At 41.0% G+C, this 16,706-nt stretch overlaps 1 protein-coding gene across 1 annotated transcript; it reads right to left on the reverse strand.

Moving 5' to 3' along the window:
* Positions 1 to 13,963: 13,963 nt before the first annotated feature.
* LOC143843501 (ferritin heavy chain) lies at positions 13,964 to 14,712 on the reverse strand. The gene has a single exon (XM_077349663.1). It carries the CDS (start codon positions 14,594 to 14,596, stop codon positions 14,048 to 14,050), a length of 549 nt encoding a protein of 182 aa, XP_077205778.1. The 5' UTR covers positions 14,597 to 14,712; the 3' UTR covers positions 13,964 to 14,047.
* Positions 14,713 to 16,706: the final 1,994 nt, after the last annotated feature.

Consider the following 16,706-nt stretch of genomic DNA (forward strand, 5'->3'; position numbering starts at 1 on the left):
GCGCCCCGCTCACCCGGAAGCTGCGCTTTCTTCCGCGTTTCACTGACGCGGCTTTTTCGGCGGCATGCACCGAAGCTGCAGCCGGTTGCAGCCGGCTCCGTGCGTTATCCGTGATTTTAGTCGCCGCCATTCCACCCCGAATGTGCGGTAAAACCCCCGTGCATAATGGGTCTTACTGGTGCAACTTATAGCTACTGGCAATCAGAAGATAAGCCAAATGGAGTATGTTGAGATTCTCTAGAGGTAATTTACATTGGGATGGAGGGCAAGTTAGCATTAAATCTATGGAGAAGAAAATTTGTAAAATTTAAAAGCATTGGAGGGCTGGTGGTAATAGTAATATGTGTCATGAGTAGGGATACTCAAACATCTACCCATGCTTTGTTCAATTTTCACAAGCAGGGACCTGACCATATTAACAAAATTCATGAGAAATACTGCCTGTAGTTGTATATAAGCAGCATTAAAATGGTTAATAATATACAGATAGCATTTTCATGGAACAAAATCTCATAAAAGAAACAAATGAAAATGGGAGATTTGCCCTCCCCCCCACACACACACACACAGGGAGGGGGAGGGAGAAGGACAATGTGCTCAAAATGTAAATAAAAATACATATGTGCTCACACCTGGTCTCAAATGCATCATTTTTGTTCCTTAGCTGCCTATGAGCATTACAAATATGTATATGCAAGAATTTTCTGCATCATATCATCTATATTTTCTTATACTACAGTTTATGGAGTTGCGACATATTAAGTCCTATATGGATCTGGAATCCTTTCCTCTGGCTAGACTATAAAGTCATTGTCTTTTTTCCAAAATCTATAATGAAACATGTTCTAATTCAGGAAAGAAGTTCAAAGGGAAAGATATAAGATTTGCATATGAAACAAGATTTGCTTGCATGCAAAACTGGGAAAGGTGAAATGAAAATCCTGCCTTGCCATGTATCATCCCTTGAGGGATTTGAAAGGGCAGTGGAATTACACATTGCTTATTGGTAATCACATGTCTTTAACAAGGTGCTCACTGTCTGCTGACATAAGCTAGCTAAAGAGCCTGGGATACTTTTCTTATCAATGTCTAAAAGTTGCATGAAATCCCTTCTAAATGGATTATCACAATGTGGAGCAGTCTCCATGCAGGTCTAGTTGGCAGACTAGCATTAAAATGTACATACAAAAAATCCTGCTTTCTCAATATTTCAGGCAGGGAAAAATGATTTGCTGTTAGGTTAAAAAACTGATGTAGGTAATTCTCACTAGTCTGGCAAAAAGTGAAAATAACAAATCTCACATGTTATATTTGTCTGCCTCACATATTATATTTGCCACTTGACAACAAATGGATCATTATAGATTGGACATCACAGATAAAATGTTGGTCCCAAACAAAAGTAAAGAGGCATGCCTGAAGTAACCACTGGTCAATGCCCTCCATGCAAGAACCAACAAGCCCAACAGTATGAAGGCAGAACCCAGGAATTGCAGCACAACCACAAGCCAACATTGCAACCCTAACAAACCTAATGTCAATCAGAGAAGCCCAGTGGGACAAAGTCAGGCATACCCAGCAGAACCAATGTCAGCTCAGACAAATCCAGCAGACTGAAATTAGTCAAGTGGGTGCACTTTTGCAAGTGCAGCTATAGCTATGACAATACTCAGAAGCCCAGAAGAACAATCTCAGACAACTAACTCTTGCCTCCTCCCTCTTGTTACTTGGGAAACCTTGGGAAAGGAAAAAAACAACAACACAAGCCTGAAGAACATTAACAGCCATTATCCTAAAACCCCCAATAAAACTCATGGTTTCTTTAAAAAAACTTTTAAGGTTTCTTTGGGTTCAGGATAATAGGTCTAAGACCATTGATCTACATAGACTGGAACAGCTCTCCAGAAACCCAGGTAGATATCTTTCAAGTCATCTGTTGCCTGGTCCTTTTAACTGGAGATACCAGGGATTAAACCTGGAACCTTCTGCATGCAAAGCAGATGTTCTTCCACTGAGCCAAAGTCTCTCCCCAGGTTACTCATTTTTGCTTCTTCTAAGAAAGTTCAGACTTAGTTTGATCTAGAACCCATTTATTGATCTTTTCCATGATCCACAGGATCTGTAAAACTCTCTTCCAATACCACATATCAAATGAATAAACATTCTTCCTGTCAGCTTTCCTCATCTTTCACCTCAATACATAGTTTCTAGGAATACTATGGCATGAATTATCTTAATCTTGGTTGCCAGCAACACATTCTTACATTAAATGATCTTTTCTAGATTCTTCGTATGTGCCCTTTCCATTCTCAATCTTCTGTTTTCTTTTGGTTGCAGTCTACCTTTTGGTTGATGATGGAGCCAAGGAATAGAAAATCGTGAATAGTTTCAGTTTCTTCATCATCAGTTAAAGTTGGGTAATTTTTCAGTAGTCATATTTTTGTCTTCTTGAAGTTGAGATGCGATCTGTTTTTTGCACTTTCCGCTTCAACCTTCATCAGTAGTTGTTTCAAAAAATTGTCAGAGTGATATAGTGCCCAAATGGTATCTGGAAGACCCACATTCAAATTTGTGTTATGGAAGCTCACAGAGTGATCTGGGGCCAGTCACACACTCATCCTAACCTATCTCACAGGGCTGCTGTGAGAATAAAATGGAGGAGGGGAAGAATGATGTAAACCACTTGGGGAACCCACTGGGAGAAAATAATAAATTAATGAAATAATTATTCACTATTTTCTGCCAGTATTGTGGTGTCATCTGCATTTGTCAAATTGTTATTATTCCTTCTCCCAATTTTTACTTCAACTTCATCTAAATCTAATCTAGCTTTCATTATGAAATGGGTTGCATATAGACTGAATAGATAGGGAGATAAAATACATTCTTGTCTGACACTTTGCCAATTGAAACCATTCTGCCCTAGCAGTAATTTCTTGTCCAGAGTACAGGTTACACATCAAAGAAATCAGATGCTGTGGCACAACCATTTCTTTTAAAATCATCCATACAGTCAAAAGCTTTGCTGTAATCTATGCAACACAAGCTGATTTTCTTCTGAAAATCTCTTATATTTTCCTGTAACCAACATAAACTTGCAATATGTCCTCTAGTGCTTTTTTTCTTTCCTGATTCCAGATTGATCTTGACATTTCTTCGTTCAAATATGGTAAGTCTTTGTGGAAAGATTTTGAGAAATCTTGCATGAGAAATTAATGAATTGGTCTGATAGCTGCTGCAGTCTTTGACATCTTTGATAGTTGCTGCAGTCTTTGATAACTTTGAAACAATGTTTACAGTATTCATGCACGTATTTATACAATGCTTTATAGGGTTTATTAAGCTATCCATTATATTCAAATATGCCAACACAAATAAGCTAGAATACATTGTCCTGCAGAAGATACAGTTTCTAGGAGATGAACAGAAAAGAGAAATATTAGCTCTCTAGGCAAAAAGACTTATCTTGCATTCTAAACATTCACCCACTGCCATGGCCTTGGAATGACTGGAGGCATTAAAGGGGATGCTCTCCATTATTCCCGAGGTCCCTACATGTCTTTTCCCAAATTGTGTTTTATCTTGGAAAGCAAGACTTGCATGTTATCCACAATACCTCTCATAGAAACTGGGAGAACAGAAATTGAATTGGGAATTTTCAAGCTGAAGGAGCAGGTCGAGAAGTTCAGAATCATCCCTCATGCATTGCTCACTGGAAATATCTATGTTCTCCTTACCCCAAAGCAACTGACCTTTACTTCCTTCATTGTATTCCTTGAGAGCTCCCCTTCTTGCAAAGGCTTCACTTTCACTAATCTGGCAATTCTCATTTTCTCATTCCTTTTCTGTGTTTCTTTTACTGGAACATATAGGTTTGCAACTATTAGTATAATAATATAACAGCCATTAAACCTCTCCAGCTGCCCTCAATGGGTTTCCTTCCTTCCGGTGTTTTAATGTTATTGTGAAATGGGATTGTGTTGCTCTATGTGCTTGGATCTGTGTAGAGAAATAAATTTAAAAATGTTGTTTTCCATCTACACACATTTCTTTGTTGGACATAAATTCTTTTCTTGAAAATGAAAAAAAAAGTTTTGTCTTAGATAACAAAACTTTTTAGATGAAATCAAGACAAAATTATTGAAAAATGAAATGAAACAAAAATGAAAAATGAAACAAAACATTTTTATCCATTTCCTCCACAGTTAAGTGTGGTTTTGCACATCTGGCTACACTATACATAGGGGTGCACATCCACATGCATCATTCATGGGAACAAGATTACCAGTTTTTGGAGGATTCAAGTGGATAGCCATGTTGGTCTGAAACAGTACAACAAAATTTGAGTCCAATGGCACCTTTAAGACAACAAGGTTTATTCAAGGCATGAGGACCTGTGCATGCACACGAAAAATAATGTCTTGAATAAGTCTTTGTTGTTCTTAAAGGTGCCATTGGACTCAAATTTTGTTGTACAGTTTTTGAAGGGACTCCTATGTCTTCAGCATTTGCATAACGGGCAGGGATCATCAAGTAATGCCTCCATAACTAATGCTGCATGCCTGGAAAAGCATCATTTTTTACTAAGATGCAGTTCTCTATAGATTAGGAGCCTTGGCTAGGGATGGACATCAACCAGCTCATGAGCTAGCATTCATCACGTATTTTGGCCAAATCATGGTGACTGTTCTGCCATAAACTATCACAAAGTTTTGGGATGGTTCATGATGGTTCCTGGATTGCTACATTTTGCAGACAAACTGGCACTTATCAATCAAATGGTTTATAAAACTCCGAAGCAACAATGGGGCAGAATTTTCAAGCTATGAGAACACCAATAGAAGCCCTCCAAAGTGCATCGTTCTTGGCCCATATACTTCACCTTGAGGTGAAGGATGCTCTGAGGATGGGGAGCAATGCGAGCCCCCCCCCTGGGATGCTGCCATCCTTGAGTTGAGGTCACTGATGGAGACTTGGTGTGCCTGGATGCCCACTTCTTGCACACCATCAAGTCTGAACATCTGTTGCACAAGAGGGAGGGGGAGGGGGAGGGGAAGGGGGAAGAGCCTGAAAACTGGCTCATCTAGGACCTACCCACCCCTGGGAACTCAGCCAATGCTGTGACAATGCATTTGGTGCAGCAGAAGAGTGCTGTGAAAGTGCTGTCATCTCTTCAGTGATCATCCTGAACAAGGAAGAGGAACTCAGCATCGGTTCAAATAACTCGCTGACCCTCTTCCAAATGTTATATGTCAAAGCTATTCCAGGACACCACTTGCATGCACTATGCCCACACAGGCAATCTGGGGCAAGTCATCCCCCTGATATGAAGGATGAACCGAGTGATAGCCTCTGTACTGCAGCTGGGCCTCAAGGGGATAGCTGAACTCCTACAAGACCAAGCCTACATATACCCCCTGTGTGTCTTCCTATTCTTCTTTCTTTCTGGGTGATCTGGCATACAGCCCACAGGTTTCTGTTGTCTAAGAGAGCATGTGCTGAATTTAACTTTGTTTGGTTGCAAGTAACTGTGCTAAGGAAGACATCAATATGTGCTCTCTAGCCTAGCTGGTCTGGAGTTATGGGCTGGGTTGTCATCAATATGCAGATGACACCCAGCTCTATCTCCTGATGGACTCCCCCCGGATACATTTGCTGGTTGTTTGGAAGCAGTGGCTGGGTGGCTCAGGTAGAGCCACCTGAAACTCAACCCCTCCAAGATGGAGATCCTGTGGCTGGATAGATGAGGGCAGGATTAGGAAGTGCATCTTCCATGCCTGGATGGGGTACAATTAACACCCACACTGACTGCTAGGAATTTGGGTGTGACCTTTGATGCCTCCCTTTTAACGGAGGCTCAGTTCTTTAAGGTAGCCCAGGTGGCATTTTTTTATCTGCGCCAAATGTGCCTACTAGTGCCCTACTTGTCCTCTGAGCACTTAGCCATGGTGATCCATTCAATGGTTACTTCCAGGTTAGACTTCTGTAACCTACCCTTGGCTTTGACCCAGAAATTACAGCTGGTACAAAATGTGGCTGCAAGGGTCCTCACTAGGCTGTAAGGGTCCTCACTTGGAGGGCCCATATTCAGCTGGTTCTTCATAAACTTCATTGGTTATCAGCCTGTTTCCAGATCAAGTTCAAGGTATTGATATTAACCTTTAAGGCTATACATGGCTTGGACCCTACTTATCTACGGCAGGGGTAGTCAACCTGTGGTCCTCCAGATGTCCATGTACTACAATTCCCATGAGCCCCTGCCAGCAAATGCAGGGAATTGCATGGGAATTGTAGTCCATGAACATCTGGAGGACCACAGGTTGACTACCCCTGATCTACGGGACTGCCTATCTCCTTATGCCCCCAACAGGGTGCTACGCTCTGTGGATATGCATTTGCTAACTGTCCTGGGGCCCTGGGACATTTGCCCGGCCTTTTTGGCCCTGGCCCCAACCTGGTGGAATCACTCCCTGAAGAGCTATAGGCCCGGTCAGAATTGCCAGCTTTCCACAGGGTCTGTAAGATGGAGCTCCTCCACCAGGCATTTAGTTGAGGCCATGGTGAGTTCCTGAGTTTTCCATTGGTGGATCCCTTCACACTGCTAAATCTGGACCCTCACTCCCAACGAGAAAGAGCTCTTGGCCCTCCATAGTTGGACAGAGGGAGAGGAGGGGGGGGGGTTAGAACTCTGTATTGCCAACCTTTTAAATGTTCATTGTTAAATGTTAATTTTAATGGGTTTTAATGGGGTTATACTGTTTTTTATCATTTTATTGTGAACTAACATGAGCCCGAATGGAATGCAGTGGTATAGAAATACAAAAATAAATAATAAATAAATATTATTATTGGCCCATGGTACTAGTTTTTGTTTACTCACTCTGTTTTATGTCATTAAAGTGAAGATACTTTTAATCATATACTACTTTATGCTGTGAAGATGTACTGCTTCATCCAGATTAAATGACAACAATACATTTGGTTCAGTTGAAGTCAATTTTATTGCAATTTATATTATTGCTAAGCCATATGGTTTCCTTTTTTTGATTACTGCATCATCCTGTGTGATTTCCCTTTGTGCTATTTTGATATATTTATGGAAGACAGTTTAATTCAGATGTTATTGCCTAAAGCCATCTAATCTGAGTGTAAGGATATTAAAAGTCATTTGCTTGACCAATAAACAGAACAAACACAAGTTTTCCAAGGCCATTTTGCATACCTGTAGAACACAGCATAAACTTATTTGCAATGAATTAATCTTGCGAATGTTTTAGCACACATGTTTCAAAGTGTGTTATTACATATATATATATATACACTCTCAGTCTTTGAACACACTTTGAATTTCATGGCAATAGCTAATTTACAGAGCTCTCAGCTTTCTCTCATTCTGTTCAGGCCCCAACTGAGGAGAATGAGAAAGTATGTGTCACACTTACCTAGTTTCTGGCTTCTTCCAGAAACTACAACATAAACATTTCCACCATATTACTGTTGTGTCCAGCCACAGCTAGACTTTGATTTGGAACTAAAATAAAAATTAGAGATTTATAATCTGGAATGGAGCAAAAACATTCACAGGGCCATTAAACAGCTTTACAAATTTGAAAGGATTAATTTGCATTGTCAAAGAATTAATTTGAAAGAATTTGAAATAAATCATTTTGCAAGTCAAAAATCACAGTGTCAACTGGATCTTGGAATCAGGAATGGAAGGAGCAAAAAATACAGGGGGAAACTGAAAATCAAAGAGCAAAATGATGAACTGAATTTACCAGTATGTGAATCCAAGCCTACTGTTCTGTCCATACAAATGAACTGTGATACTTTGCATCTTATAATGCATCTTCTCAAGACTCAGCTGGAAGCTTCAGAATCTCTGTAGCTTCATTTTTTAGCAAACAGCTTAAGACAGTTATATAAAAAAGCATTTTGAGTGACACATTTCACCCCATGGTTAGCACTACTGATTTCCTTTTCTCCCATCCTTTCTGGCATACAAGGTAAATGGGCTTCAGTTTAACATTCTCCTCTGCAGACACAAATGAAACTATATTTGGCTTGAATATATTATACATGCACATACATTGGCGATAATCAAAAATCCCAGCATCCACCAAAATCAAATGTCTATAAATGAGGCTGGGATAAGCTATTCCTCCTTGGAGTAACTTCCTACTGAAATCTGTTTTCATGGTTTGCTATTTTTTGGCTTTCAAGAATAATTTCTCCAAAGTTATCATAGTAATTTGAAAATCTCTATTAATTAAATTTAGAAAACCAGCACCATAACATTTCAATCCTTTTAAATTGAGAGAAAAATTGATAGGAGCGTTCTCCAAAAACATTTGCCCTAAATTAGAGGATATACCCTTCTCCTTATAAATGAATATCCTGGAGACCAGCTAAAAGTGCCCCAAACTGCCATCCAAGTTAAGCCTGTTGCCACAATGCTATGCTCCTTACCTATCTGTCCCTTACAGATCTAACTGTTCAAATCAGACCACACAGTGTCACAATCCCAAAGGTATACAGAGGCCAATAACCTTTGATACATGAGTTAAGTCATATAATAATCAGTTAAGTCATATAATAAAGGACAAGAACAGAAAAGCTTTTTATGATGCAGAGAAAGATTAATCTTGAACTCAGATATAGCTGATATTCATTCCAATAGAATATCATAGAGGAATTTTAATTTGGAGACAATGCTCATCATTGTCAATCACCTTTATCCTAGATGTGGCATTTCTTAATTCCCCAAATTCCACACAAGATCATGTGCAGCAAGAAAACAAATCCTGAACAAAACAAAACAGCCCCCAGTAGCAGGGGGAGAAAAAAGAGGCCACTTCAGGAGTAATATCATGATATCATAGAAAACGGCTGTCTTGTAGATAAGAAAATCTGAATTTTCTCACCCATATGGCAGTCATATTGGTGTTACTGTGAAATTTCCCAAAGCATTGCAGCAAAGCAGGTTTAAGAACATTTGAGGCAAAGTCTAGGAATCCCTGGGAGGTACATGAATGTACCACAATGCTTTAGGAAAGCAAGGGGGGGGAACACTCCCCAAAAGCATTGAACCTGGGGTAAGGATAAGTGATATGGCTTGAATAAGCTGAAAAGTACATAAATCAATGCTGATTCAGGTACTTTGGGGATCGAATCAAGCCTAATTGCCCATTTTTGTACTTTTGTGGTGTCATATTGCAATTCAACCATGATTCAGCCAGTTTAAACTTCCATCCCTGCTCTCAGCAGACTAGGAAGGGTCTGGTGAGGGAAGAGAGCAGTGCCAAACAACTGACATGTCATGATCAGTTGCTTGGTGTGCCCTTTAAATGCCTCTCCCAGTCTTTTCAGGCAGCAGCATGTCCAAGGCATTAAAAGAATTTGCTAAGCAGCTGATCATGATAGACCAACTGCTTGGCATGCCCTTTTAATGCCTCCTCTCCCCGGCCTTCTCAGGTGTTGCCTGGAAAGGCTGGGTAAGAATGTGTACAAAAAAGAAAAAAGTTACTGTACTTTATGAATTCAGTCAAATCAATTTGGCTGTATCCAAACCAGTGAAAGTTGCTTTAGGTAATTCAAATTTGTGCTGAATTTGAATGGTCTGATTTTTTTTTCCTGTGCACGTGTCTAAATTGGGGCAGATAATGTGTATAGAAATGACTCCTAGTTTCCTGCGTTCCCACTCATTTAATATTTTATGAGCAAGTAGCATCTGGGCAGAGACTTTAGCTGGATTTTCATCTAGAAGAGTTGAGCTGGAACTCCTTTCCTATTGGAAAAATATTTTATCTCCTTTTTGTCAATTTCCAGACTCAGAAAACAACAACCACCCCCATGCATTTTTATAAAACAGTTTACCAGAACAGGAAAAGACAATTTAATAAAATATGGATGTGTTGCATTACTAATAAATTAAAGTTTACAGAAGATTGTCAAAAATGCCTTTCCTGGCTAAATTCCTCATCTTCTCCACCCCACTGCTGCCCCTGGCTGGTTTGTTCAATCTAATGGAACTAGAGTGGAAGTAGCCAATAGTAAACACAACTGATTTGCATTTTATGTTGGAGATTCTGGCGGAAATATTACAGGAAGGAATCAGCATTTAAAACACACACGCATTTATTTTATGTACATTTTTTGTATTTAAGACATTTTCACTCCACTTTTCTCCATATATGAACACAAAGCAGTTTTTACTAGGTAAACAGCACATGAAAGATAAATTTCACAGATACACCAAAGAAGCCACTTTCCACTTCCTATTAACAAACTAGTTCATAAGGAAGAGCAGGTAGAAACAGCTCTGCCCTTGATGAATAGTCTCTCCCCAAAGCAAAGGAGCTAATTTCCTTGGTTTACCTGTAAGCCCACACTGCATAACTCTGGAAAGGTAGCAATTCATTTTAGTGACCGGTCAGATCAGAATGGAAAGCGAATTGGAGGGGAAGCATTAAGGAGTCCTCCAGACATCCAGTTTCCAATGAGTGGATGAAGAATAGAAAAACAACATGGAGAAAGACAGCTGGACTAAGTGCACATAATATACTTGTCAACATGCTGCCCCAGGCTCCTGCAAATAATATGGTCCCCTCTAATATTATCAGTGTTTACTCAGACCAGTGAGCTTCTAGTCCTTGTTCTGTTCATATAATATTGTGTCATTATGCTTTGAATTTCCTGTCCTTGCTGAGCATCAGAAGCAGCCACTCATATGTGCTTGAGAAAAGAGGTTTTGTTGCTATTCTGCAACTATTTGGTGGATATTATTGTATAAAATGACATTTCTTAGGCTTCTTTGCACACAACAGGTTTACAAGTGATGATCATTCCAAGACAAGAGCATCAATCACTTGCAAACCCCACATTCAGAGGATGTGTCTTCGCTCTAAGAATACAGGATCAATATGGTAGAAAGTGTTGCCATTTTTTCTTCATCATTTACTGATTAGAATGAGCTGTGGAATCACCACCACAGTTAAATATTGGTTTTCTATTATTAGTTTTAAGGCACAGGCTGAATTCAAAGGTTTCTTTTCACTAAGGGAAGAGTCTTCCTTCATTGGAACAAGGATTCTTCCACTAAAGCAAATCTCATTTTGGGACCCTCATTCTGAGAGTTGTAGGATTCATCTTAGCATTCTACAATCTTCTTCGACCTATGAAGGTTGGATTCTTCTTGTAATAATAGTAGAGACCAGCTGGCGGTGGTGGGGGAATTGTCCAACAGGACATCATCTCTTCTTACATCAAAAAATTCCATTCAAGAAAGCTGCAGAAGCTCATTTTCTACTCAGTAAAAATAACTGCCCTGAACTGGATGGCCGAGGCTAGCCATATCTGGTCAGATCTCAGAAGCTTAGCAGGGTTAAAACTTGGATGGGAGACCACCAAGGAAGTCTAGGGTTGTGACTCAGAGAGGTGATGGGAAACCACTTCTGAACATCTCTTGCTTCAGAACCCACACAAGGTCACGATGTCAGCTGTAACTTGATGTCAAAAAAGAAAAGAAAAACGATTATGACTCCCATGCACAGTTGTATGGAGAAAGGGAGGGAGAAGCACTATTAAAAGCTTAGATATTGTAGTTTTAGGTATCCTGTGGAACTTTTGCTTCCTCACTACTCTTTCCATCCTTTGAACTCTTCTTGTGTATTTTTGTTTAGTTTTTCTCTGCTCAAATGCTATCACTATAGATTGTCGCCTCAGCTGAGCTGTCACCAATTGAAATAATATTTTCTGTGGAGATATGTCACTGGCTCTGTAAATATCTTTGACAAAAGATGAAATAATGGCTTGCTCATTTTTCTATTGCTTTCTCTTGTGGTTTGGCTAGCTGCTGGTTTACAGTAAAGGATGACCCGTAAAGGAATTCATTGTAAATGGTATACACTGATAAAAATACCTTCTTCTTGGAAAACTTAAGCCCATGTTAGAAGGGTTAATTCACTCAATCATGTATGATGATTGACTAGGACAAATTGACAAGGACCATTGTATCCAAGAATACAATGGCCACTAGAGCTTGGCAGTGGGAAGAGGAAGGGGAGGAGTTGTCCAGTCTGTAAGGGCATGGGACTGAATGTGTGTGTTGTGTGGGAGGTTGTGGTGGCAATGAGAGCATGGGTGTGGAGATATGGGTGTCAAGAACCTGTGATTTGGAATGTTTGTTGAGTGTGGGAGAGGACTGACCTTTGAGAATTGTGGCAGAGTGGTTACAGATGAACTTTCCAGAGCCATGTCTTCAGATATGTGAAGGGAAAATCAGACTGGAGTCTCTTCTTACGGGGAGATTACATGGCAACCAATTCTTCCCAGTTCTGCATCATTTCCCTTCTTGTGTGAATTAGGCCTCATACACTGAAATACACATGGGGTAGTCACAGTACACAGGTGTCCACCCTGTTCCTTCTGTCTCCGTTTTTTCACTGTTGATAAAATGTTCTGTGCCCTCATGCTTCTTTCATGGTTGTTCCTTAGAAGAACTAGATTTTTGAACCCTGTTGTTTACTACCCAAAGGAGTCACAAAGCAGTTTAACAAACACCTTTTCCTTTTGCCTCCCCACAATAGACAACCTGTGAGGTATGTGGGGCTGTGAGAGGTCTGAGAGAACTGGGAATGGGCCGCAGTGACCAGCAGGCCTCAGGTGTCTCAAAGCATTTTCCAATTGTCTTCCCTTCCTCTCCCCATAGCAGACTTTCCATGAGGGAGGTGGCAACCCTAAGAGGAAGTCTCTCTTTGCACAACAGTCTTGACCTTAGTAAGGTTTTTTTATACTGGTTTTTTATTTGCCAGGCCAAGTTTGAAAAAGTCATTACAGTTCCCATGTCTCTCCAGCCATTTACTTGTTCAATATTAACAATTTCAGACTGTAAATAAATATTTATTTAGATCTTCCTGCACTTTCCAGACTCACAGGATTGATGCCCCAGAATACAAACAGTTGCTGGTAAGGGCTGGCTATAGCCCATAGCCCAGGAAGGACACACCTGCACCACTCCCTCCCAACTGCAGGCAAAAATGGCTCCTCTGAGGCATTGTACAATTTTGAATTCCCACCTCCAAACCTGCAGGAATATGTCCAACCCAGGGGTAGCCAATCTCCAGGTAGGGCCTGGAGAGCTCCTGGAATTACAGCTCACCTGCAAAATATAAAGATCAGCTCCCCAGGCAGAAAGGGCTACTTTGGGCAGGGTTGTGATAGAGAAGAAACATTCAAGGCCTCCCACACAGGTTGTTGTTGAATTGAAAGACTTGAGTCCTACTGCACAGGGTTGTCGTGCAGATGAAACAGGAGAAATATGGCTTGGCTGTGTCTAATCCCCGGCCAGAGCAGTATTTTAAGTGAGAAGGGACTTTGCTGTGGCTCCCTGTCAGCCAACTGTTTGGCAGGAGACATCCCCCCCCTCAAAAGGAAGGCCCACACCCATGCCCTCATTGCTCTCAAAACCCCCTGCCTCCCCTCAGTCAGGGGCTGTCAGAGACTCCTTTGCAGCAGGCCAGAAGGGAGAGGGAAGGGAAGGAGAGCACTCACCAGCTTCCTGCCAGCTCTGTCAGGGTTCTTAGGCAAAGTGAAGGATGTTACAGTTGGACACGACAGTTAGAACAGCCTTGGGGTGAAAAGGGCTGGCACAGCCTGTCCAAAGCTCCGTTCTCATCCCCCTTGGCAGCCTTACTGACCTCCTCTCCCTGCGGTGGTCAGGGGCATATTGGCAGCGATGTCTCCAGATTACCCCTGGCTGGGCTGTGTGAGTAGGCCCTGTCAGAACTTTGGCTTCGCACCCCCCAACTGGCTAGAACTCATCCGATTGGGCCCTCACCCAGACAGTCCCCGCCCACTTAGGCCTTAGCCTTTTATGTTTTTTTTTTGTTTGTTTTTTTTTTGGAACCAAGTCAGTTTATTGGGCATGAGAGACAACACAAAAAAATTGATTTTTTTTACAGTCATGGACGGTGTTATGGATTAACCTAAAGCACATGCATGGTCAAAGAAGAAGCTTCAGTCCCAGTGAGGCATTGATGGCAGGCTTCTAGTTCTCATTGTCACTTTCTCCCAAGGTGTGCTTGTCAAATAGGTATTCTGCCATTCCAGATTTCGGTGCCCCCATCTTGCGCAGATTGGTCACATGATCACCCAGCTCTTTGATAGATTTGACCTGCTCATCCAGATAGTGTGTTTCAATGAAGTCACATAAATGGGGATCATTTTTGTCAGTTGCTAGCTTATGCAGTTCCAACAGAGACTGGTTCACATTCTTCTCCAAGTGCAAAGCACACTCCATTGCTGTCAGCCCACTCTCCCAGTCATCACGATCTGGTTTCTTGATGTCCTGTAGGAAAATACGACCACCCCTCTGGTTTTGCAGTTTCATAAGTTTCTCTGCATGCTCTCGCTCTTCATGAGACTGGTGCAAGAAGTACTTGGCAAAGTTCTTCAGAGCCACATCATCACGGTCAAAATAATAGGACATGCTGAGGTACACGTAGGAGGCGTACAGCTCCAGGTTGATCTGCCGGTTGATGGCCGCTTCGCAGTCCTGGTGGTAGTTCTGGCGCACCTGGGAAGGAGACGAAGCCATGGCGGCGAGGGCGAGGGTGGCACTGGCAAGCGGTGGGGCGGAGGAGGCGAGCGGGGGGAGTTCCGTCCAATCACTGTTGAAGCAGGAACCTCCGCTCGTCGGCCTCGCAGCTCGTTCTCAGCCTTTTATGTTTATACAGCAACAGCTGTATAAAGATAATACGGGTGAATATAATAAAATACTGAAGCTGAACATATTGCTGTTTGGGGTGATTACCATAATTTTCTGGAATATGATTAGGAATCTGATATTCTTAGGGAAATGATAATCTCAAAGAAATCCATGCTGATTTCAAGTTGGGATGCTACTATCCAACTACTACATTCTTCCTTGATTCTCCTGATTTCTCCTGATTTCTCCTGATTTCTCCTGATTTCTTAAGCAATGGCATTTCTCTCTTCCAATATGATTTCTTGCTAGGTGGGATACTAGAGTGCTTCCAGCCAATCACCTTCAGAGATAAGCCACAGAGAGTTTCACCACTCTTTCTATCCCTCCTTTGTTTTGGTGGGACTTTTTTGTTCTTCTATGCCTCAGAAAACAGAGATCGAGGGCGGCTTGAAACTTGCTTCTTTAGCAGACAGGCAATTCTAATTCTATTGCAATTTTGACATTCCCCTCCCCAAAGAAGTCCATCAAGGGCACAATGGCAGAATATATGAAAATGAATGACAGAATGCCATAGAGAACAATGGGAAAACCTCAAGGCCCACTGAATATAACAGGAGTCAGAAATAATAACTGACGTGTTGGCTCCATTGAAATACATGAGAACAGACAAAAAATTGAATAAAATATGGAACAGATTATGGGAAACCTGCCCTGGAGCTGGAGTGATGGCCTCCATAATGGAATGGCTGTCTCTGAGCCCTGATATAATATTCTCACACTGAAATGACAGCCCCTAGAACACTGATTCTAATCCCAGGTGATGATGCCCAGTAACCATGGTTTCTCTTTTAGATTAAACCTTTCATTAACCTTCTCCCCCCCCCCCCACACACACACACACATACACATATACATACTTTGGTATTTTGTGGAATAAACAAGGTCAGTGGCAACCCTTTTCAGTTTTACTAATACCTTGTCCAAGTTCATGGAGCAAGAGGAAGCAGGTAAGGGATTGTGCCTGTTAACAAAGGAAAGATTTAAAAAATTAACCCCCTGTATGCTACTGTATATAAAAAAATGGGGAGATGGATGATAATTACAAATGGAAAACTTCTATGCACAAATGACAACAAAATTAAGGAAGGTTGAAGCATGATTTTTCTTCCTGCATGGCAATCAACCTCTTCACTTACTGGATACAAGTATACTTAGAATCCTAGAGTTGGAAGGGGCCATACAGGCAACTGATTAAATAGTAATACAATTAATAGTATTGGGCTCAGTAGGACTGTTGAAAAAATGCATAGAACTATACAAAACATGTGCTATATAAATGCTAAGGGGAATGTTTATGCTTTATCCCAACACCCCAAAATTGATCTTTGCACAACTTGCAACATAATGTTTAAAAAAGACCTTGTCTATAGTGCAACCGTTTTCAAATGTTATTGCTTTGATGGTTAGAAAAACCATCTTCTGACCACCCACTCACATTTCTTATTAGGACAGCCTTTACCTCTTTGTTCTTATATCCATTATCATTGACAAACCAGCTCTTAACACCACTATAATAATCTCTCAGGTGTATTTTTGAGCTCTTCTCTTCTGAACTTCTTTATATAGGTTAAACATACAAGCCCAGTTTTTTCAAAAACAATAACCGGCTCTCTTATAAGCTAACTAAAATATAGCATCAAACTCAGTCACCTGGAATGTGAAGGGAGGGTAAAGGTTGGTTTGTATTCTAATAAGCAATCCTTTCCTTTCCACTTTCCAGGAGTATTGTTATATGAAATTGCTCTAGTCATTGCAATACTGCTAGGTATGGTACAGTGCTCCTTTTGTTTCCTTGTTTCAAAAGACAGGGATAATTTATCAAGATCTCTGCTGGTACAAAATACTTTGATGAGAAAACAAGGGAACGAGTTTCTAAAGCAAGGCAGATTTCATTAGGCATCCTAATCCATTCATTTATAGACAAATTGTATCCCAATTG

This window comes from Paroedura picta, chromosome 8 (assembly GCF_049243985.1).
Source record: "Paroedura picta isolate Pp20150507F chromosome 8, Ppicta_v3.0, whole genome shotgun sequence".
In the NCBI taxonomy this organism is placed as follows: Eukaryota; Metazoa; Chordata; class Lepidosauria; order Squamata; family Gekkonidae; genus Paroedura; species Paroedura picta.

Excerpts from the sequence above, each read along its gene's own strand:
- LOC143843501 (XM_077349663.1), bottom strand. The coding sequence starts at position 14,596 with ATGGCTTCGTCTCCTTCCCAGGTGCGCCAGAACTACCACCAGGACTGC.